The sequence below is a fragment of the Carassius gibelio genome, chromosome A7 (assembly GCF_023724105.1).
Source record: "Carassius gibelio isolate Cgi1373 ecotype wild population from Czech Republic chromosome A7, carGib1.2-hapl.c, whole genome shotgun sequence".
NCBI lineage: Eukaryota > Metazoa > Chordata > Actinopteri > Cypriniformes > Cyprinidae > Carassius > Carassius gibelio.
Window position 1 is genome coordinate 40333140 of NC_068377.1, and position 23675 is coordinate 40356814.

The 23675-nt window shown below is 39.8% G+C and overlaps 1 protein-coding gene across 1 annotated transcript; it reads right to left on the minus strand.

The window, feature by feature from the left end:
- Positions 1-8533: 8533 nt before the first annotated feature.
- On the minus strand, positions 8534-23166 carry LOC128017568 (fucolectin-4-like). The gene is made up of 5 exons (XM_052602972.1): positions 23139-23166; positions 22329-22608; positions 22096-22235; positions 10587-10669; positions 8534-8656 (listed from the first exon to the last, which is right to left on the minus strand). The coding sequence occupies exons 1-5, from the start codon at positions 23164-23166 to the stop codon at positions 8534-8536; spliced, it is 654 nt and encodes a 217-aa protein (XP_052458932.1).
- Between the last annotated feature and the right edge of the window lie 509 nt (positions 23167-23675).

The window sequence follows — 23675 nt, forward strand, 5'->3', positions numbered from 1 at the left end:
GACTAAGACTAAAACTAAATAAAAATTTCGTGTCAAAATTAATACTGGTGGGATCCCCCCCTTTTAATGAAGGAACAACAAATGCTGATTTCCAAATTTCTGGGATAACACCAGTATTTAAAGAAAGATAAAAAAATATAAGTTTTTACTACCTGATATCAGTTTTATATTCTGCCAACATTTCTTGGGATTATGTGAGTTAATAGTAGTATTTTTAATAAAATAATCAGACTTTGCTTTTCTAATAGCGACCGTGCATTTATTCCGGAGCTGCCTAAAACGGATCCAATCGGAGCCAACATCAGATTGTCTAGCTTTTGCCCAAGCAACATTCCGCTCACTAATTTGGACAGAAAGGGCTTCAGAAAACCAGGGATTATACCTACCTTTTAACACCTTTATTTTTTAAAAGGTGCATGCCTGTTGATGATTGATAGGAATCCATCGTAAAAGTATTTCCAGGCAGACTCAACATTGGGAATAAGAAAAATCCTGTCCCAATCATAGCGTGCTATTGTGACGTTCGTGCATCAGGAAAACACAAGGAAAGGGAGAGATCCAATTGCAGGTACGTTTATTAAACAAAAAGGGTAATCCAAAACAAACAGTCCAAAGTGACAAACAAAACAAAAGAGGGAACGGATGAAACGGAACAGGAACTCGGAGGACGAGATAGCAAGTGTAAGTCTTGGGAGACGAGAACAAAGGTAACACGAAGGGTAAGGACTCCATACAAACAACAGGGAAAGACAGGTATTTATAAGGAGACTAATGACAATAGATTGCCTGCACCTGGTGCAATTAATTGGAGTGCAATTACTGTGAAGACAGGACCAGACTAGAGGAATTATAGTGCCTATGGTGAAGTGCCTTAGGAGAAGTGAGCTCACTAGTGGACACCCAGGAAAACAGAGACTGACAGCATGACATTACCCCCTCCTCCATGGAGCAGCTGCCAGATGCTCCACCTGAAGGGAAAACCAACAGATAAAGAAACTAGGAGGGAGGTGGAGCGGCGGAAGACTAGGGGGAGGGACGGAGGGCCAGAAAACATGATACACAGAGACTGGAGAACCACGACGAATGGGGAAACAGAGACAAAACAACCAGGTAAAATGGAGAAACAGAGACAAACCAACCAGGTAGAATGGGGAAACAGAGACAAAACAACCAGGTAAAATGGAGAAACACAGACAAACCAACCAGGTAGAATGGGGAGACAGAGACAAGACAACCAGGTAAAATGGGAAGACAGAGACAAGAGAAGTCTAACACAAAACAAGGAGTCCAGGAGGGTGGTGGACCAGCGGAGGATCAGGGGGAGGGATGGAGGGCCAGGTCCAAAGAAGGAAACAGACAGAAAAACAAAAGAAAACAAAAACACAAAAACATAAGTCCATGAAGGACATCACGTAATGCGCACCAGGGCGGAGCAGAAGACCACCACATCCGTGTGGCCAGACCAACGGGAGGACGAAACTCTGGTAATCCAATGGTGTTTCTACTGGATTCCAGAAGATCGGTGCTGACTTGACTCTGCTCATGAAGATCCCCGGTGACTTGACTCAGTCAAGTCAAATTAATACAAGACATAGTCAGCCAGACGATGAATATTATTAACAGCAATTATTATATGATGAATTCACACTTGTAGCAATAGTTGTTAGTTCTGTTTGTTGATTCAGGGTTAGCATCATCTGAGGTCCTCTGAGGGTCAGCATCATCTCTTCTCAGGTGTTTCTGGATCCAGACTGGAGCTTGTGTAAATCCTTGTTACCACGGGATGAAGATCCCAGCAGAAACAGAGAAACATATAGAGACATCATTAGCGTAGGTGCTGTTCCAACAAAGTAAAATAATGAGTTTAACCCAAGCTAAAGAATAAGAATGTGCATTTGATCAGATGCAACTACACTCACAATTTAAGAGATACATTATTTGAATGCTTGGCGAAAGAGATGCGTTTTTAATCTAGATTTCAACAGAGGGAGTGTGTCTGAACCACAAACATTATCAGGAAGGCTATTCCAGAGTTATGGAGCCAAATGTGAAAAAGCTCTACCTCCTTTAGTGGACTTTGCTATCCTAGGAACTACCAAAATTCAGCGTTTTGTGACCTTAGGGAGGTCATCAATTCATAAAGAAATATCTCTGTAATGGCCAAGCATTCATCAGAAGATCACTTGACTGCTTATCCTTGGCTTTAGAGCATCATGGTTTTAGGTTTGAAAGATCTAAAAATCTACAAAACTTACAAAAACAAAAGTTATATAATTGTTTAATCATACTGCTTTTCATCATCTTGTAGAGATACCCAGTGTGATTCTAAAAGTTTTTATTTGTAAAAGGTCTGTATGAGACATCTTACAAGTCTAAATGTTTAACTGCAGGGGGTTGTTTGAGTGTGTGTGTTTGTGTTTATGTTATGTTTATGTGTTTGTGCACATGTTGTGTGTGTGCGTGTATGTTTGCATTTTAATGTACGTTTGTATGTGTTTGTGTGTATGTTTGCATGTATGTTTATGTTTGTGCATGTTTTGTTCGCATGCATGTCTTGTGTTTCTCTGTGTGTGTGTGTGTGTGTGTGTGTGTGTGTATGTATGTTTGTGTTGAGGCTTAAATGTCTAGGTGTGAATAAAAATAATAAATGTAACTAAACTAAACTAAATTATCTACAATTAAACATTTTCCTACATCATAGACTGCCTTGTTAAAAACAATCACCTTGACCCGCCCTATTTATTTCACTTAGTTCTTATTGTTTTGTCTCTATCTATAGAATCTCTCCTGAACATTTGTGAAATCATATTCACCAGATCTACATTATACATAAACCTTCAAGGTTTTTTTTAAAAAATATATTATCTTCAAGAACTTTACCTAATAATTCGACCAGATACCATATGCAAATCCAACGGTCATAAAAAAGGTTCAAAAGGCTACACATCCTTTGACCCACCACTGAACTTTTGCCTAAACTTTTGACAAAGTTCACACTCACAGGAGCATGCCATAAAATAGATGCAATGGAGATCCTTTGATCACAGAACATCTTAGAAAAGTGATCTGTTTTGATCACTGACCTCTACCTGATACAACACCAAAGTTCACAATGTCAGATCCCACAAAACTCATTAGGTCGCGACCTCAGAAACATCTTCAAAAGTAATTTTTTATTTATTTAGCCTTCTTATTTTTACAACCTTCGTTGATCTGATATTGACGCACCACTGATTCTGCATCCCATCTTCAGACTTTCTCGTTTCACTGCGGTGCGTGAGACGAAATATTTGCATCTCCTATGATGTTGTAAAAGTTTAGACATTTAATATGTATGTCTGTTTCAACTGATAGATCAAATCAAATCAAAGAGTCCCCGTCTTGTTTTTACTGCTTTCTTCTTTATATTTCAACAAATGGCGTAACCTTCTCTTCAAAATATTCGGTAAGATGGTAAGATGATCAACTCTTTTTTTCTTTTCTTTTTTTTTTTAACTTGTAACAAACATTAGCTTTGATTTAAAACTTTAAACTCGATTTAAACTCTAACTTTCCTAAATTGTAATGGTACACTACAAAATAGATTTTGACAAGTATTTTATGCTGTTTCTTAACAAATCTGGTACTTTTTGTTTGTTTGATTGATTTAGATCGTTGTAAGATGCACAATTCTTTTTATTTTGTTTTCTCTACATTTCTATCAGTAATAAACACAACGTTTTTAAAATTGTAATGCTACAAAGTTTAGTACCATTAGCTGTTGCTTAACAGTCTAATATTTTTTTGTTCATTTGTTTTAGATCAGAGTAAGATGCACTACTCTTTTTATTTTATTTTTTTCTAACTCGTATCAGTAACAAACTTTAACTTGTTTTTAAAATGTAATGTTTCAAGATTTTGACAAAAAATCTTTTAACAAACGTGTCACAGTGTCTGGGATGTGTTCCCTGGGTTTCCATTAGGTGTCCTCCTTTCCCATGGTGTCTGGCACTTTATTAACTGTCTGTTCCCTTATTTGGTCACCTTCCTCCTTGATTGAGTTAATTGATTATTCCCCACCTGTCTCCAGTTCCCTCATCACCTTCTGTGTATTTATACCGTCTGTCTGAGTATGTGTCACGGAGTCCTTGTCTATGTTTCATGCTATCCGTAGTCTTGCCCTTGCCGTGTGTTCTTATCTGTTTTCATGTTGTTTGGATATTCTGGTTTTGACCCTGCCGGGACTGTTTACCCCTTTGGATTTGCCCTTAAATAAACATCATACCTGCACTTGGATCTCTCCTTGTTTCCTGTATCACCGAACGTGACAGAAGGACTCCGTCACAAACGAGATCCAGCGGTATGTCGGTTGATGCTTCTTCCCCAGCCACCGAGCGGGAGAGAAGCAATCGGTTTGAGGGAACCCGCCTGGCTGTGTTTCGCGGGACCAGGGGAGGTCGCCGAGGAGGGAGTGGATGAGAGGAAGCTCAGCATCGCTCTCCACCATGGCCCCCCTTCGACTCGGGGCTCATGTGGGAGGGACCAGAGCTGCCGTCTCACCATGGCAGATGGAGAAAGCCAGCGCCATTGCCCATTATGGCCGCAGGTCCAGTGCCACAGCACAAGATGGCCGCCAACCCAGCGCTGCTGCGGTGCATGGCCACCAACCCCGCACCACGAAGCAAGATGGAAGCCAGCCTCACACCACAGTACAGGATGGCCGCCAGCTCAGCACCACGAGGCAACATGGCCGCCAACCCAGCACCACGAAGCAAGATGGCCGCCAGCCCAGCGCCACAGCACAAGATGGCCACCAACCCAGCGCCACGAGGCAATGTGGACGCCAGCACAACGCCACAGCACAAAGTGGTCACCAGTCCAGTGCCACGGTGCAAGATGGCTGCCAGCTCAGCGCAAACGCCCAAGATGGCCGCTGACACATTTCTTGATTACTTCGATATGCTGTCAAAGATCCTAGAGATTCCCAAAACGGTTCACGTCATGGCTGCTGAGCCAGCGCCACAGCCCAAGATGGCCACTGGTCCAGAGCCACAGCACAAGATGGCCGCCAGTCCTGCGCCACAGCACAAGATGGCTGTCTGCCCTTTGCCATAGCACAAGATGGCCGCTAACCCAGCGCCAATGCCCAGATTGGCCACCGGTCCTGCACCACAGCACAAGATGCTCGCCGGCCCAGCACCACAACCCAAGATGGCCCCCTGTCCAGAGTCATGGCCGAAGATGGCTGCTTGCCCAGGATGGCTGCTCGCCGCTGCACAGGATGACAGTCACAGCTGACCCTCCGGAGTCGAGTCAGGTTCCAGCGGACCCTCCAGAGTCGAGTCAGGTTCCAGCGGACCCTCCAGAGTCGAGTCAGGTTCCAGAGTCAGGTTCCAGCGGACCCTCCAGAGTCGAGTCAGGTTCCAGCGGACCCTCCAGAGTCGAGTCTGGTTCCAGCGGACCCTCCAGAGTCGAGTCTGGTTCCAGCGGACCCTCCAGAGTCGAGTCTGGTTCCAGCGGACCCTCCAGAGTCGAGTCATGTTCCAGCGGACCCTCCAGAGTGGAGTCAGGTTCCAGCGGACCCTCCAGAGTGGAGTCAGGTTCCAGCGGACCCTCCAGAGTGGAATCAGGTTCCAGCGGACCCTCCAGAGTGGAGTCAGGTTCCAGCGGACTCTCCAGAGTCAGGGCTAGTCACCGCTGCCCTTCCAGAGTCAGGGCTAGTCACTGCTGACCTTCCAGAGTCAGGGCTAGTCACCGGTGATCTTCAAGGACAGAGTCAAGTCACCATTGATCTTCATGAGCAAATACAAGTCACCAATGATCTTCATGAGCAGTGTCGGGTCAGCACCGATCTTCTGGAGTCCAGTAGGCACACCATGGGATTGCCAGATTGTCGTCCTCCCGTTGGTCGGACCACACGGTTTTGGTGGTCTTCCGCTCCGCCCTGGAGGACTCAGGCTTCCCCAACAAGAACGTGGTGGTCTTCTGCTCCGCCCTGGGGGACTCTCGCCCTGACTACACGGTTGTTGTGGTCTTCTTCCCCACCCTAGAGGACTCTGGCCTCGACCACAAGGATGTGGTGGTCTTCTGCTCTGCCCTGGGGGGCTTCATGTTGTTTTTGCTTTTTGTTTTTGTGTTCACTCCTGTTCCTGTTCCCCTCTGTTAGTCTGGCCCCCCGTCCCTCCCCCTGAGCCTCCACCTGTCCGCCTCCCTCCTGGTCTCTGTTTTGTGTCTGTCGTGGAGCGTCTGGGAGACGCTCCTTAGGGGGGGGGGGGTACTTTCACAGTGTCTGGGTTGTGTTCCCTGGGTTTCCACTAGGTGTCCTCCTTTCCCACGGTGTCTGGCACTTTATTAACTGTCTGTTCCCTTATTTGGTCACCTTCCTCCTTGTTTGAGTTAATTGATTATTCCCCACCTGTCTCCAGTTCCCTCATCACCTTCTGTGTATTTATACCCTGTCTGTCTGAGTATGTGTCACGGAGTCCTTGTCTATGTTTCATGCTATCCGTAGTCTTGCCCTTGCCGTGTGTTCTTATCTGTTTTCATGTTGTTTGGATATTCTGGTTTTGACCCTGCCGGGACTGTTTACCCCTTTGGATTTGCCCTTAAATAAACATCATACCTGCACTTGGATCTCTCCTTGTTTCCTGTATCACCGAACGTGACAGAGCGTGTCTGATACTTTTTTGTTTTAGATCCATGCAAGATGCTTGACTATTTTTCGTTTTATTTAACTTAGTCGAACTCTACCTTCAATCTTTACATTGTTTCTATTCCATGTATGTTTCATGTTTTTTCAAGACTCACTCACAAAGTACTCTGCATGGCAGATGATCCCACACACCCATCACACAGCTTATTCAGTCTGCTGCCATCAGGGAGCTCGACTGTGTCTCACTACATGATGAACTTCATCTGAGAGTCACTTCACGAGCATTTCACCATTTCATAAACCATAAGCCTTTATTGTGAAGCTCTTTGATTGCCATAAATGAAAGGAACTGTTCAAATTTTATTTGATTACATTTTAAAATAGGAATTAAATTGTTAAAATGTTGTGCATTCATCTGATTACAATAATATTTGTTAATAAACTGTACTAAATTACATTAACACAAAATCCCAAAGAATTAAATGAGACAAAACAGAATATTTGAAAAATAAATAAATAAACGAAAAAATTTATACAAATATATAAAGATGGACATCCTTTTCGAGAATTAAAATGTCATAAACCATTAAAATGTAATTCAGAAAAAAATACAACGGAGAAAAAGAGGAACTAGAAAACAGAAAATCAGTCCTAAAATAGTTGTGTTTTGAACTAGTCACTGTGAAATTGCTTTCTTGAGCTTTGGCCAGTTAAATTTTTCAGTTGGGAGTCACTTCCAAGCTGTCAAACATTGTTTAACAAACTCACTCAAGATAAAGAGAGTAACTGTGCTGTGATTTCAGATATTTCTACATGTAAACTGATCATTCAGGTGAGAAGCAACATATTGTATTTTAACTGAAAGTGCTGCTCCTCTCAGTCAATCAATGAACAGATCAGATGCAAACTAGATAAGGTTTATGCAAGACACTAGATTTGTTGCTAGGCACTTTTTTTGAAAAAAAAAATTGCTGAAGGGGTCTGAAAAGTTGCTGTAACGATTAGCTTGATATGATTTATAACTTTTTTTTTTAATCAAAATGCTACAAATAGCACATTCTCACTGACGTTGATGAGATGAACTCCTTATGTATCTAAATTTGGTACAGAATGGAAAGAGGTGTTTTCAATACTCAATAGTACTGAGGCAATTCGGTCAGTGCCTAAAAAGTATCGAACATGATACCCAGCCATATTAAAAAGCAATGTTGTGCCGTCTATATTGCATCTGACAGGAATGGACCAACACATGCTTTGTTAGAGATCGCTTGATATGTACTGAAGAAGTGGATGTGTCTAACCAAAGTCAAAGAAGGCTCCACTATGAAGGACGTAGCTTGTCAAACAGACACACAGAAAGGTAGTTTACTCTGCAAAACTGTTATCCAATCACAGGTGTGGGCGTTTACTTCCACGTCTTCAATACAGCACGCCCATAAAAACAGAGCATTTCTTGAGCTGGTCTGAAAAACAGGGTAGAAAATAGACTATTTCTTTTGATTTGGATGATTTTGTATGTAGAGTAGACATCAGACAACATTAAAACCAGTTCATGACCCTTTAATGGTACAAACAAATTTGATTTCTCATGTCATTATCCCTTTAAGTGCTGAAAAGTGTTTAATAGGTTGGTACTTTTTGCTTGTGAGAAGATTTTATTTATTTTTTAATCCTCCCAAAGGCATTTATGTATTCTTAAAGAAGGCAAATGTAGCAGTTTAACTACAATGGTAAAAAATCCTGCCATTTTTTTCGCTCATATTTAGGTGTAGATACCTTTCATCTAAATGAATCAATGAGAAATTTGAGAAATTACTATAAATTGTTAGTCTAATGCAATAATCTAATGTAATAATTCAGATATCTGTAACTAAGAATGAATTTCATTAGATAAACTAAATTTCACTTCAAAGAAGAACAAACAGGAGATTGTTTCAGTACAGTCCTGTTCTTCTGGAAGACTTTCCCGTTGGGTTGTGTCCTCCATGTCAGTGTGACGTCCTGATCGCTCAGCGTCTGATTTAACTAAACACAGAAACAGTCTTCAGTTACTCAGTGGATAAATCCCACGCCGACAAGTTTGAGGCATTTCAGCTCAAAATTAACATCTCTTACTTTACAAATCTTACAGAAAGAGCACAATTGGGCAAAACTCCAAACACAAAACATTGTGTTTTGTCTTTACATAAGGACTGACTGAGGTGGGTTTTTGTTCAGACTGGTGGGGGAATCTGATCTGATTTTCTTAAATCTTATTTTTAGACTGATGTCTTAACTGACCTGGGCCCGTATTCATGAAGATTCTAAGAATCCTCTCAGAAAACTCTTAATTTAGCTTAAAAACTTTTACGTAGGAGTCTTAGCTTAAGAGTGGTTTGGGACCGATCTGAGAGCAACTCTGAGTAAGGAAAAGACAAAAACTTTCATCTTAGTGAGGAGGCGGGGTTGACCCCGTTGCTATGTATGACACAATCTTTTGAAGACTGTGATTGGTTGGTTGTACAAGAAGGAAAAAAAAGAGTGATTTTAAGTATAGGGTCTATTCTAATTCTCACTTTGAATTTACAGGCGTAATTTTTCCTATTTGATCATTCTCTCTCGCTCTCTCACACACACACAAACACAAATTATATGTGTGTATCTAAATCCTTTTTACTTTATTTACCATGCTTTTAATTTCCTATAATGTATTTGATTGGCTTAGAATGATAAAAAATCTTTCCAATTACAGTGATTGCCGTTCTATTTAAGTGGCGGTTTGAATGTTGGTTTTAATGTATCAAACATGGAATCAAAACCAAGAAGGGCGAGAAAGCCAAACTGGACAGAGGAACAGTGTTTACTGTTAGCCCAGTTAGAGGATGAACACAAGGCCATTCTTAAAGGAAAATTCGGGCCGGGTGTCACAGCAAGGGACAAGAAGCAGACATGGGAGCGTATAGCCCAAACTATTAACGGTTCATTCCCCCTGCTTGTGCGCACCTATAAGCCTGCTATATTCATAAATGCAGTTTTTTGAGCCTGCAAGGTGGGAATGTCCAGTGGAAACTAAATGAGACACAATAAGATTAGGGGTGCTCCGATCACGATCGGCTGATCGTTAATGCGCATCTCATCAGTAAAGCCGGTTCTCTAATCAGCGGTTAATTCCATCAGGTGCGTGATTTCACATAGAGCAGCTGTTACTACACAGAGCCGTTGTTAACTGAGAAGATGCGCCAAAAAACGCTGAAAATGAAGTGGATTTGCGCATATTCTCTATTAACAACGGCTCTGTGTAGTAACAGCTTTACTGACGAGATGCGCATTAACGATCGGCCGATTGTGATTGGAGCACCCCTAAAAAAGATGTTCTGAAAGTGCTGTAATTGTTTGTGTGATCACTCTGCTTACAGAAGGTTGTGACAGACCCGAATCACTATTGCATTGTTGCATTTTCCCAGTTGCCAAATATCGTAATGTAGTGATTACTTTAATTTCTGGCGCTATGGCATTTCTGCGCTGTGTCGGAGATGTTAGCACATCTCTAATAAGATCAGTCACAAAGATGATCCCTGCACAATCTAATCTATAGCGTCTTATTAACTCACTGTCATCCATTGTCTGCAAGACATTTCTTCTGTCTCTTCGTCTCTGAGCCATTTTCTCCTCTGCTAAAGAAACTCTTAAGCCTCTTAAAAGTCATCGTCTGTGCTCCTAACAAGTTTGACCTTAAGACCTCTTAAGGTCATCTTAACCTTAAGGGTTAAGATGCTTTCTGAATTACTTTTTTCTTTACTAGGACTTTTTCTTTAATTTTAAGAGTAAATGCCCACATTTCTAAGAATTTTCTTAGAATTTTGTAACTAAGAGCTATTTTTTGCAGTAAGATTCTCTATGAATACGGGCCCTGATGTTTTCTGTTTGCTGTATGTTCAACAATTAATTTTAATCAGATGAGTAATATAAAATCCACCTTGTTTAAGACGAGCTCCTTCAGTTCAGCTTCATCCACATTCTCAGCAGCTTTCACCTGCATTCGGATCACCTGCTTCTTGACTGTGGGAGAAACATATCATATATGTTAATTAGTTTTACTATCTTACTAATTGAACATATAAATAAGGAATTCATAAACATTTTGTGGCCTATTGGTTAGAGAGTCTCAGGGTTGCAATTCCATGACTGAGGTGCCCTTGAGCAATCCACTGAACCCCCAACTGCTCATAAATGACTGCCCACTGCTCCGGGTGTGTGTTCACAGTGTGTGTGTTCACTGCTGTGTGTGTGCACTTTGTTTGGGTTAAATGCAGAGCACGGATTCTGAGTATGGGTCACCATACTTAGCTGTATGTCACGTCACTGATTTTTGCTACATTTTAACCTTTTTTGTTGAATTGTATAAGTAAAAAATATATATATATTTATTAAAAAAAAATATATATAAAAAAATATATATTTTTTTTTTCAGTCAATAAGATGTTAAATTAAATTAAATGTTTAATTCAATTTTTAATTTAGGATGAAGTCATTAAAATTTAGGATGAGCAGCAATTAGTCAACAAAAGAGATGGGTGGCAGCACATGTAGAGTGTTTTGCTTAAAGGGGTCATATGATGAGATTTCAATTTTTCTTTCTCTTTGGAGTGTTTCAAGCTCTTGGTGCCCAGGGGCGTGTCTAGAGCATTTTCAGTGGAGGGGCCATGCTGGGGTGGGGTGGCTGCCAGTGAGCAAAAAAACAAACAAAAAACAGTATATTACTATTCTACAGTATATTATGTAAATCCTATTGATTTTATTTTTATTTTTTAACTTGAATAAAGTAACTTGTAAACAAATGCCATAATAAAGCACATTTTTGATTAATTTAGTTTTTTTTGTCATCCCTGTATACAGTTTTGTTCAAAATAATAGCAGTACAATGTGACTAACCAGAATAATCAAGGTTTTTAGTATATTTTTTATTGCTACGTGGCAAACAAGTTACCAGTAGGTTCAGTAGATTGTCAGAAAACAAACAAGACCCAGCATTCATGATATGCACGCTCTTAAGGCTGTGCAATTGGGCAATTAGTTGAAAGGGGTGTGTTCAAAAAAATAGCAGTGTCTACCTTTGACTGTACAAACTCAAAACTATTTTGTACAAACATTTTTTTTTTCTGGGATTTAGCAATCCTGTGAATCACTAAACTAATATTTAGTTGTATGACCACAGTTTTTTAAAACTGCTTGATATCTGTGTGGCATGGAGTCAACCAACTTGTGGCACCTCTCAGCTGTTATTCCACTCCATGATTCTTTAACAACATTCCACAATTCATTCACATTTCTTGGTTTTGCTTCAGAAACAGCATTTTTGATATCACCCCACAAGTTCTCAATTGGATTAAGGTCTGGAGATTGGGCTGGCCACTCCATAACATTAATTTTGTTGGTTTGGAACCAAGACTTTGCCCGTTTACTAGTGTGTTTTGGGTCATTGTCTTGTTGAAACAACCATTTCAAGGGCATGTCCTCTTCAGCATAGGGCAACATGACCTCTTCAAGTATTTTAACATATGCAAACTGATCCATGATCCCTGGTATGCGATAAATAGGCCCAACACCATAGTAGGAGAAACATGCCCATATCATGATGCTTGCACCTCCATGCTTCACTGTCTTCACTGTGTACTGTGGCTTGAATTCAGAGTTTGGGGGTCGTCTCACAAACTGCCTGTGGCCCTTGGACCCAAAAAGAACAATTTTACTCTCATCAGTCCACAAAATGTTCCTCCATTTCTCTTTAGGCCAGTTGATGTGTTCTTTGGCAAATTGTAACCTCTTCTGCACATGCCTTTTTTTTAACAGAGGGACTTTGCGGGGGATTCTTGAAAATAGATTAGCTTCACACAGACGTCTTCTAACTGTCACAGTACTTACAGGTAACTCCAGACTGTCTTTGATCATCCTGGAGGTGATCATTGGCTGAGCCTTTGCCATTCTGGTTATTCTTCTATCCATTTTGATGGTTGTCTTCCGTTTTCTTCCACGTCTCTCTGGTTTTGCTCTCCATTTTAAGGCATTGGAGATCATTTTAGCTGAACAGCCTATCATTTTTTGCACCTCTTTATAGGTTTTCCCCTCTCTAATCAACTTTTTAATCAAAGTACGCTGTTCTTCTGAACAATGTCTTGAACGACCCATTTTCCTCAGCTTTCAAATGCATGTTCAACAAGTGTTGGCTTCATCCTTAAATAGGGGCCACCTGATTCACACCTGTTTCTTCACAAAATTGATGACCTCAGTGATTGAATGCCACACTGCTATTTTTTTGAACACACCCCTTTCAACTAATTCAACTAATTGCCCAATTGCACAGCCTTAAGAGCGTGCATATCATGAATGCTGGGTCTCATTTGTTTTCTGAGAATCTACTGAACCTACTGGTAACTTGTTTGCCACGTAGCAATAAAAAAATATACGAAAAACCTTGATTATTCTGGTTAGTCACATTGTACTGCTATTATTTTGAACAATACTGTATATCCATTAAGTTAAATTTGAGAATAAATGTAAAAAAAAAAAAAATATTTGAAATAAACTTTTTTTCATTGCTTGGCACTGCTCTCTTCCCTGCCTTCAAAATAAACACTTATGTGTGTCTGTTATTGTCAATCTCAAAAAAAAAAAAAAAAAAAATCTAATTGTGAATGAAATGCACAGAATGCATCCATGTCATTTCATGTGTAAATGACTAAGTTAGGCCTGACAATTTAACTGACTATCTAACTGACTTTCATGCATTAGTAACGTGTCACCAGACATTCTGTGCATACTGTCATTTGGTGCAATCTTGCTATGTGGTCACTGTCACAAAATAAACTGATACAAAATATGCAAATCACCATGACTGTATATTGTTTGATAGCATATTTTACTTTTATTGTGTTTTATTAAACGTTGATTGAACATTTGATTGAAATCAACCACGACCAACTCGAGCAAAGCCTGACGGGGGAAAAACATTGATCTGAGAAAACCATACAAACATATTAAACCATACATGAAAGGTTACCTACAAGCTCTTTGTTTGGTGTCTTGTGATGTGTCGTTCTTGAACGATTCTTTCATTTTGAACGAATCTTTAATGTGACTAGGGAAGAACGAGTCCTCTCTATTATGGCATCATCATTTTTTTTTTTTTTTTTTTACAGTGGATTCTAATCTTCAAAAATTACCTTGTTGTATGATTTATGTCTTTTGAGTTCACCCTTCAGTTTTATACTATATACTGTAACTGTAGTGTTACTTGTTTAGGATTAAAAATGTTATTTGCTTTTAATTTATGTCATTATGTCCTTTTTGAGCAAGCACCTTATACATATATTAGACCAATTTGTCAAGTCTGCCTAGGAAAAGCAATTATTGTACCAGCAAACTCAAAATTGGATAAAAAATTAAACTAGGCTATAAATACGTGGATTATTATTTACTTTTTATTTACTTATAGACAGTCAAAAAGACAAATTAATCAATATTTTATTTATAACAAGGTTTTATTTATTTATAAAATAATAACACACCACAGATCCTCAACAAACAGTAACAAAAACACAGTGACAGAAATGTCAGAAATAGCGCATGGATCTGTCATGTGATTAAGGAATGACTTGAACCCGAAGACTTGTCAGACAAGAGGTGAGTTATTCACAGACTGAAGACCCAGGTAAAGAATTAATCTTTTCTGTATCTTTATAGTATTTTAATTTTGTATTGTTTAGTGTGATCAACATTTCATTTTAATTAATTTTTAAAATGAACGAAATGACTCGAAAAATGATTCGTTCATTTTGCTGAACGCGATTCAAAAGTACGATTCGTTATAATGATCCGAACTTCCCATCACTAGTGTCTCGACTTCCCACACTTGATAAAGTAAACGTCCAAGTCCGCGACGAGCGTTGTTTCTCTGACGACGCTGCACTTCTTTGAATCGCGAACTTCAGTAGAGTCCATAAAATGCTTGGCCATAAAATTAACCAATCACAAGACATCTTAAGGGGGGGCACCTGGGGTGGCCACCACGTAGTCCCGCCCCTGTTGGTGTCTAAAGAAGATCTGTAAAGATGCAAAGACTAAAGTCTCATATCCAAAGAGATAATCTTTATAAAAGTCAACCACTACCTCCAAAAATGCCTTGTTTAAACACGCCCCCACATCTCTACTTCACGGTGTGGGAAAATTTGCATAACACAACCAAAATGTTCACGCAAAAAAGAGAAGGCATAACATTCTCTCTGTTGATGCTGTCGCTGCCATGTTGTGGAGATGATGTTTGTTCGTTGTGAAAGCGAAACTACTTTGTTTGGTCTTCCAAAAGAGGACACAACTAGAAATCAGTGGTTCAACCCAAATATTCAGATGTGTGCAGCACATTTTACGGAGGACTGTTTCCTGGGAGGGAAGACTACAATGTCTGTTTCTATAAAATGAGGCAATTCTAACTTTTCAAGGACAGTCTGGTGCTTCTTACTCACAGTCTGTAAGAATTTTTACATATTTAAATAATTTGCCACTGATATTTCAAACGCGAGTTTTGAGCAGTGTATAGTAATGCTTGTCTTTTGTCATTTGTCTGATTGCAAATGCAGACATGGGTTTTATGTTTATGCAGCGCAATATGTAACACAATCCGTAAAGAATACATAACTCATCATTAACAGTAATTATGTCCCCACTGGATGCAATAAATGCCTCGTTTGTAGTGGGTTTTGTCTCATCATGCCGAGACACAGCATCACAGTATGTTAAGGGGCGTAACATTTCCGTTAAACGCTTGATGTATTCGGCCAATCACAATGCAGTGGATAGCTGGCCAATCAGTGTACACCTCGCTTTTCAGACCGATGAGTTTTGTAAAAATCGATGCGTTTCAGAAAGGCGGGGCATTGGATCGCTTGTCTAATAATTATTATTTGCAGCTAGGAAGGAATATTTAGTTATCTACCCATTTCTACTTTTTATTTTCGCTGTAGTTTGTATTTTTGATAGCACTTACTGGTAATTATACTAATTGCTATTGGCTAAGAAGAAGTGTTTTTTGCATTGCTCCCTTCCTGCACTAAAGTGTGAACTGTAGTTTCGATTTGAGGAATTGCCCTGCTATAGACTATTGGCTGTGCTAATTAGAGGCGGCCACAGCTTTTTTCACTTTAGTGTCTTAGAATGTGTATTTATTTGATGTCTGTGCACTGACGCGGTAGCATCGGTGGAAGCGTTCAGGCCTCGTGTCCAGCCTTCTTGTGTGAAGACCAACCAGTGTAAAGACCTGCAACTTTACCTGGGTGACTTCACAGAGCAACGAAACTGTTAGCACACTTAAGTATAATTTGTATCCTTCCTTTACACACTCTGCTTTCCTGTCCTCTTTTTCTCTGTGATGTGTCTCCATATCATTCCGGTTGTCTCTCGACAAAGCTCTAATGTCACACACAGACACAGCACAATCTTGCTAACCTGCATCTTATATTTTAATCCTCTACTGCACATCTTTCTTTCTCTGCGGGTCTCTGGAATTGTCAGTCAGCTGTCAACAAAGCAGACTTCATTTCTGCTTTTTCTTTACAATCCACACTCAGCATCTTGGGCTTGACTGAGATCTGGATTTGTCCAGAAGACTCAGCAACCCCATCTGCTCTAACAAACTGTCTCTTTCTCTCACACCCCCCGTCAGTTTAGCCAGGGTGGGGGCACTGGTCTGCTCATTTCTAACAAGTGGAAATACTCAACCCACTCTCCCCTATGCAATTATAACTCATTTGAATCTCATGCCATTAATTAATAGCTTCTATAAAACTCCAGGTTGTGGTAATTTAACTCCTGCCCAAATTATATCCACAAATCACGCAATTGTATTCCAGACAACATTTTAGTAGAACCCTTACATATCTCTGACCATTTCTTCATTACATTTAAACTACATTTTGCTACCTGTGTGCCACCTACCCCTATACCGGTTACTTTTAGACAAAACCTGCGTTTCCTTTCAACCTCCCATTTTTCCTCCTCTCTTTCCACACCTACCCATTTCTCATCTCTGGATGTGAATGCAGCAACTTACACTTTATGCTCTACTTTAAACTGTTGTCTAGACAATATTTATCCTCTCTCCTCCAGACGAGCACGAGCTGCCCCTTCTAACCCCTGGTTATCTGATGTTCTTCATGAGCATCGGACAAAACTCAGAGCAGCGAGAAAATGGCACAAATCAAAAGCTCTGTCAGACCTGAGTATGTATCAGTCTTTGCTTTCATCTTTCTCTGCTGAAGTCATATTTCCACAACAAGATCAACAGTCCTCCAGACACAAGTAATCTCTCAAAACATTAAGTTCTCTCCTCTGCCTCCTCCACCTCCTCCCACCACTTCTATAACAGCTGATGATATCACCACTGTCAAAACCAGAACGAGAAGTAGTCAGTTCTCAGCCCCACACACACAGGACCAACCACACACACACAGCTAAAACTCCCATCTTCTCCTTCTGTCCCCTCACTGAGGCACCTAGCAACAAATTCGGCTATTTTAAAAATGTATTTGGCAACTTTTAACAACTTTTGAAAAGTTTCTCAAATTATAAAAGACATGTATTTTACCTTTAAATCACACAGAAAATAAGAAACCATTGAACAGCAAGCCAACCAAACAGTACCTCAGCCTGGAGAGAGGTGTCTAGCAGTACACACATCACATGTGAATCAGTAATTGCTAGCTGCAATAGTAAAATGCTTGTGAAAAATCAATAAAGAAATCTTTTTCATATTAACAGTACATTTTGCCCAATTTTTATGGACCTTTCTGTGTGGCATACTAACAAACTAATGCTTCAAACTATAACTGTTCAGAATGTATAGTTTTACTACATTAAATGTAATTTTTCAAAAATGTGTAACTGTTCAATAATTCAATGTTGAATTTAAATATAAAAATAACTGGTTATAAAAAAGTTATAATATATATATATATATTACATTTACAAATATATTTAACAATTGTATATTATTTTTCCAAACATATTTAAAATGAACATATTTCAAATCATATTTGAAATATTATTTGAAATATGCACTCGTTAGCACTCGTTAGCTTGTCATTAGCGTTTTCTTTTCTCCTCTCCTCTCTCACGCTGCAGTTTTCCACAAGTTCATCAAACAACCGCAGTAAGAATATTTCATCAAGCACGGTGAGTAATGGCTTCTCCTGCAATTGTTATTTGCACCTCTTGCCACATGTACAGTTTATCTATCTCTGTCGCTGATGAGGGATTCACATGTGATAAATGCAGGGAAATAGTAAGGCTGACAGAGAAGATTTCAGAATTAGAGACACGCATCCAAACTTTAATTGAGGACAGTAAGAATGTTAGGGCTCTAGATATGGCTTTGGATGCGTCTAGCTCAGGGATTCCTGTACATTGTTCGGTTCCTGAAACAGAGCCCCTGCAGCAGGGCAACTGGGTGACGGTGAGGCAGCGTAGTCGTGGGTCAAAACACCGCTCTTCTGTTCCGATCAAAACATTAAACAGGTTCTCCCCACTCAGTGATGCACCCACTGAGAAACCTGATGAAAGTGCTCTAGTCATTGGTGATTCTATTGTACGGAACGTGAATATAGACACCAGCCACCATAGTCAAATGTTTACCGGGAGCCAGAGCGCCTGACATCTTGGCAAATTTAAAAGTGCTGGCTAATGCTAAACGTAAATACAGTAAGATTGTTATTCATGCCGGCGCTAATGATGTTCGACTTCGCCAGTCGGACATCACTAAAAATAACATTAAAGAGGTGTGTGAACTTGCAAGCACGATGTCAGACACTGTAATATGCTCTGGTCCCCTCCCTGCTTACCGTGGTGATGAGATGCATAGCAGATTGTCATCACTCAATGGCTGGATGTCTAAGTGGTGCCCACAGAATAACATAGGTTTCATAGACAATTGGACGAGCTTTTGGGGCAGACCTGACCTGTTTAAAAGAGATGGTCTTCATCCCTCCTGGGGTGGCGCCACCCTTCTGTCTAGAAATATGGCACATAGTCTTAGTGATTATACTTGACTAACTGGGGCCCAGGTCAGGAAGCAGACAGACTGGCTAAACCGACCATCTGCTAGCTGCCTCCCGTCACAGAGGTCAGTTAATTCTCAGCACATAGAGACTCTTTCACCTAGATATCACACTATAGAGACTGTGTCTGTTCCACGAACTAGAAAATACAAAAAACGTCCAAACCAAGTTAAGGTTAACAATTTAATTGAGGTTCAACAAATAAAAAACAAATGCAATATGGATAAACAAATGATAAAGATTGGCTTATTGAATATCAGATCCATTTCTACGAAAACACTTTTTGTAAATAATATGATAACTGATCATAATATAGATGTGCTCTGTTTGACAGAAACTTGGCTAAAACCTGATGATTACATTATTTTAAATGAGTCCACCCCCCAAGATTATTGTTATAAACACGAGCCGCGTCTAAAAGGCAAAGGGGGAGGAGTTGCTTCAATTTATAACAACGTTTTCAGGATTTCTCAGAGGGCAGGCTTCAAATATAACTCGTTTGAAGTAATGGTGCTTCATATAACATTATCCAGAGAAACCAATGTTAATGATAAATCCCCTGTTATGTTTGTACTGGCTACTGTATACAGGCCACCAGGGCACCATACAGACTTTATTAAAGAGTTTGGTGATTTTACATCCGAGTTAGTTCTGGCTGCAGATAACGTTTTAATAGTTGGTGATTTTAATATCCATGTCGATAATGAAAAAGATGCATTGGGATCAGCATTTATAGACATTCTGAACTCTATTGGTGTTAGACAACATGTTTCAGGACCTACTCATTGTCGAAATCATACTCCTCTTCTGACTATTATTAATTCCTCATTGTCATTTGGATATGTCCCCAAAACCTTCAAACTGGCTGTTATTAAGCCTCTCATAAAAAAAACACAACTTGACCCCAGAGAACTTGTTAATTAGAAAAGGTGGTATCCTCACAATTATATTCCTTCTTAGAGAAAAATGGTATATGTGAGGATTTCCAGTCAGGATTTAGACCGTATCATAGTACTGAGACTGCTCTCCTTAGAGTTACAAATGACCTGCTCTTATCATCTGATCGTGGGTGTATCTCTCTATTAGTTTTATTGGATCTTAGTGCTGCGTTTGACACAATTGACCACAACATTCTTTTGCATAGACTTGAACACTTTGTTGGCATCAGTGGAAGTGCATTAGCATGGTTTAAATCATACTTATATGACCGCCATCAGTTCGTAGCAGTGAATGAAGATGTATCATATCGATCACAAGTGCAGTATGGAGTACCTCAAGGCTCAGTACTAGGGCCGCTACTCTTCACGCTTTATATGTTACCCTTGGGAGATATCATCAGGAAACATGGTGTTAGCTTTCACTGTTATGCTGATGATACTCAGCTCTATATTTCCTCGCAGCCCGGTGAAACACACCAATTTGAAAAACTAATGGAATGCATAGTCGATATAAAAAATTGGATGACGAGTAATTTCTTACTGCTAAATTCAGAAAAAACAGATGTGTTAATCATAGGGCCTAAAAACTCTGCTTGTAATAACCTAGAACACTGTCTAAGACTTGATGGTTGCTCTGTCAATTCTTCGTCATCAGTTAGGAACCTAGGTGTGCTACTTGATCGCAATCTTTCCTTAGAAAGCCACGTTTCTAGCATTTGTAAAACTCCATTTTTCCATCTCAAAAATATATCTAAATTACGGCCTATGCTCTCAATGTCAAATGCAGAAATGTTAATCCATGCATTTATGACTTCAAGGTTAGATTATTGTAATGCTTTATTGGGTGGTTGTTCTGCACGCTTGGTAAACAAACTACAGCTAGTCCAAAATGCAGCAGCAAGAGTTCTTACTAGAACCAGGAAGTATGACCATATTAGCCCGGTCCTGTCCACACTGCACTGGCTCCCTATCAAACATCGTATAGATGAATGGTATAGACTGAATGGTTTAGCACCTCAGTATTTGAATGAGCTCCTTTTACATTATACTCCTTTACGTCCGCTACGTTCTCAAAACTCAGGCAGTTTGATAATACCTAGAATATCAAAATCAACTGCGGGCGGCAGATCCTTTTCCTATTTGGCGCCTAAACTCTGGAATAACCTACCTAACATTGTCCGGGAGGCAGACACACTCTCGCAGTTTAAATCTAGATTAAAGACCCATCTCTTTAACCTGGCATACACATAACATACTAATATGCTTTTAATATCCAAATCCGTTAAAGGATTTTTAGGCTGCATTAATTAGGTAAACCGGAACCGGAAACACTTCACATAACACCGTACTCTCTATATCATTAGAAGAATGGCATCTACGCTAATATTTGTCTGTTTCTCTCTTGTTCGAGGTCACCGTGGCCACCAGATCCAGTCTGTATCCAGATCAGAGGATCACTACAGTCACCCGGATCCAGTACGTATCCAGAGATGATGGTGGATCAGCACCTAGAAAGGACCTCTACAGCCATGAAAGACAGCGGAGACCAGGACAACTAGAGCCCCAGATACAGATCCCCTGTAAAGACCTTGTCTCAGAGGACCACCAGGACAAGACCACAGGAAACAGATGATTCTTCTGCACAATCTGACTTTGCTGCAGCCTGAAATTGAACTACTGGTTTCGTCTGGTCAGAGGAGAACTGGCCCCCCAACTGAGCCTGGTTTCTCCCAAGGTTTTTTTCTCCATTCTGTCACCGATGGAGTTTCGGTTCCTTGCCGCTGTCGCCTCTGGCTTGCTTAGTTGGGGTCACTTCATTTACAGCGATATCATTGACTTGATTGCAAATAAATGCACAGACACTATTTAAACTGAACAGAGATGACATAACTGAATTCAATGATGAACTGCCTTTAACTATCATTTTGCAATATTGAGACACTGTTTTCCTAATGAATGTTGTTTAGTTGCTTTGACGCAATGTATTTTGTTTAAAGCACTATATAAATAAAGGTGATTGATTGATTGATTGATTGATTGTTGAGATTTGAGTAATATCACTGTATATTCTACGCAGTGACGAAATTTTGCATCATGTAATGACATCATCACCCAATGATATCATAACGTCATTTAGCAACTTTTAGCAACAAATCAACCTGCCTTTAGCAACTTTCCCTGAAAATAAGTTGGCAACACTGCTGCTCGCAAAAAAAAAAAAAACTGTACTTCCAATAAGAATCTGTGTGATCCAGAGTTTCCCATGAGGGCAAAAAAATTCCCCACGTAGATTTTACCGCATGTTCAAGTTGATAATGCAAATTCAACCAACAGAAAGATGCTGGGCTTGAAAGTGACATCTTTGTGAGCTGTGCTTCATACACCTCTACACTGTTAACAATGGATGGACCTATTTTTTTCCGCGTGAAATTTCACAAATTACCTGTTCCATAAACCTCCACCTCACACAGTGTGAGATACTCCTGGATGTTAGGAATGTACATGTTCACATAACGACCTTCCATTCCACCGCAAGAGAAACTGACAGAACTGCCTGCTGGAACAAGTGAAGTGACACCACATCTACAGAGAGAAAGAGAGAAACCACGATACAATCAGCTGACCTGCTCAAATCCAGTTCTCCTGACACGTTCATAACTGTTTTCATAACTTCACCTGGGATTGTTGTTGCCGTTGTTCTCCAGAGAGTTTCCGATGCGGATCTCTACTCCAGCCGTTCGCTCCGGACAGCAGTCAACTCTGTTGGTGACGGTCACTTTGTAAATGTAGTAAGAATCCAGCAGGTCCAGCCTCCACCACGGGTTGAGCTCGATATCTGTGTGGGAGCAGCTTGAGGCTTCACCTGGAGCGTATCTGATGCCGTCGATGGCGTTTGCAGCTCCATAGATGGAATATGTGGATGACTGTAAAGCCGTCCCTTTTAATGCCAGATTCTCTAGAAACATTTAAAGAGACAGAGGATCAAGACTCAATTGTGAGAAGTTTCAATACATTTGATTTGGGTCAAAATATTAAATTCCAGTCCAAAACACTCTATTCCATTTACTACTACATTAAAATCTGAAGTTAATATTTTAAATGGATCTACACTAACATGACCTAACCACAAGCAGTTGTATTTTATAACCAACATTATCAAATATTAATAAAAACTATAAGTTGTGTATTGGTTAATGTTACTTAATGCATGTTAACTAATGGGACATTACCTTCCAAGTTTTCTGAACTCCCCTGAATGAAAAAGACACCTGTTACAAAAACAAAATATGTCCATTGCTTTTTGGGATGTCCATCAAGGTTGTGTTGCATTTGACTCTTTAAAAAAAATAAAATAATAAAGAATAGCTAAACAGCATCTATAATTGTACATCATCAGACTGATGTGTGTCATTTATACTCACCCAAAAGTAAGAACAGATAAGAGAGTCCCTCCATCTTGTTTGTTAAAGATCATTAACCAGATACCTGTGATGGTCAGATATGACAAGAGCATGCATCCCTCCTTTTATCTGTGTTTCTCTTAGCAGCTCGAGTCTCCATTCTTGCTGAATATATTTCACACATCACAGGACCTCCAGAATTGCTTTTCTCAGAACACCTCTCAGATCAAGTCTGATTTACTAAACAAATCTGGCAAAATGCAAATGAAGATGAGGACCTAAAGGATTTCACAGAATAGTACACCAGGGTTCTTGCACCTTCCAAGTAAAATGCAACTACTTCCAAGGACATTAAAATTTCCAGCACTTTACAACTGTGGTAAATTTCCTTTTACATACATACTCTTACCTCAGTTAAAGCACACTCACAGATACAACACAGACACAACTTACTTGTAAATCGTTTGGATTTTTAAAGGCACATTAGCAATTTACATTGTTCTAAACAAAAATCAGTATTGTAAGCTGTTCTTAAATGTACACCACAAAAACACTTTCATTCATTTTCACTTTTCTCTTTAATCGCGACAGTCTTAAGATTTAGTTTAACAGAGCTGGGAAA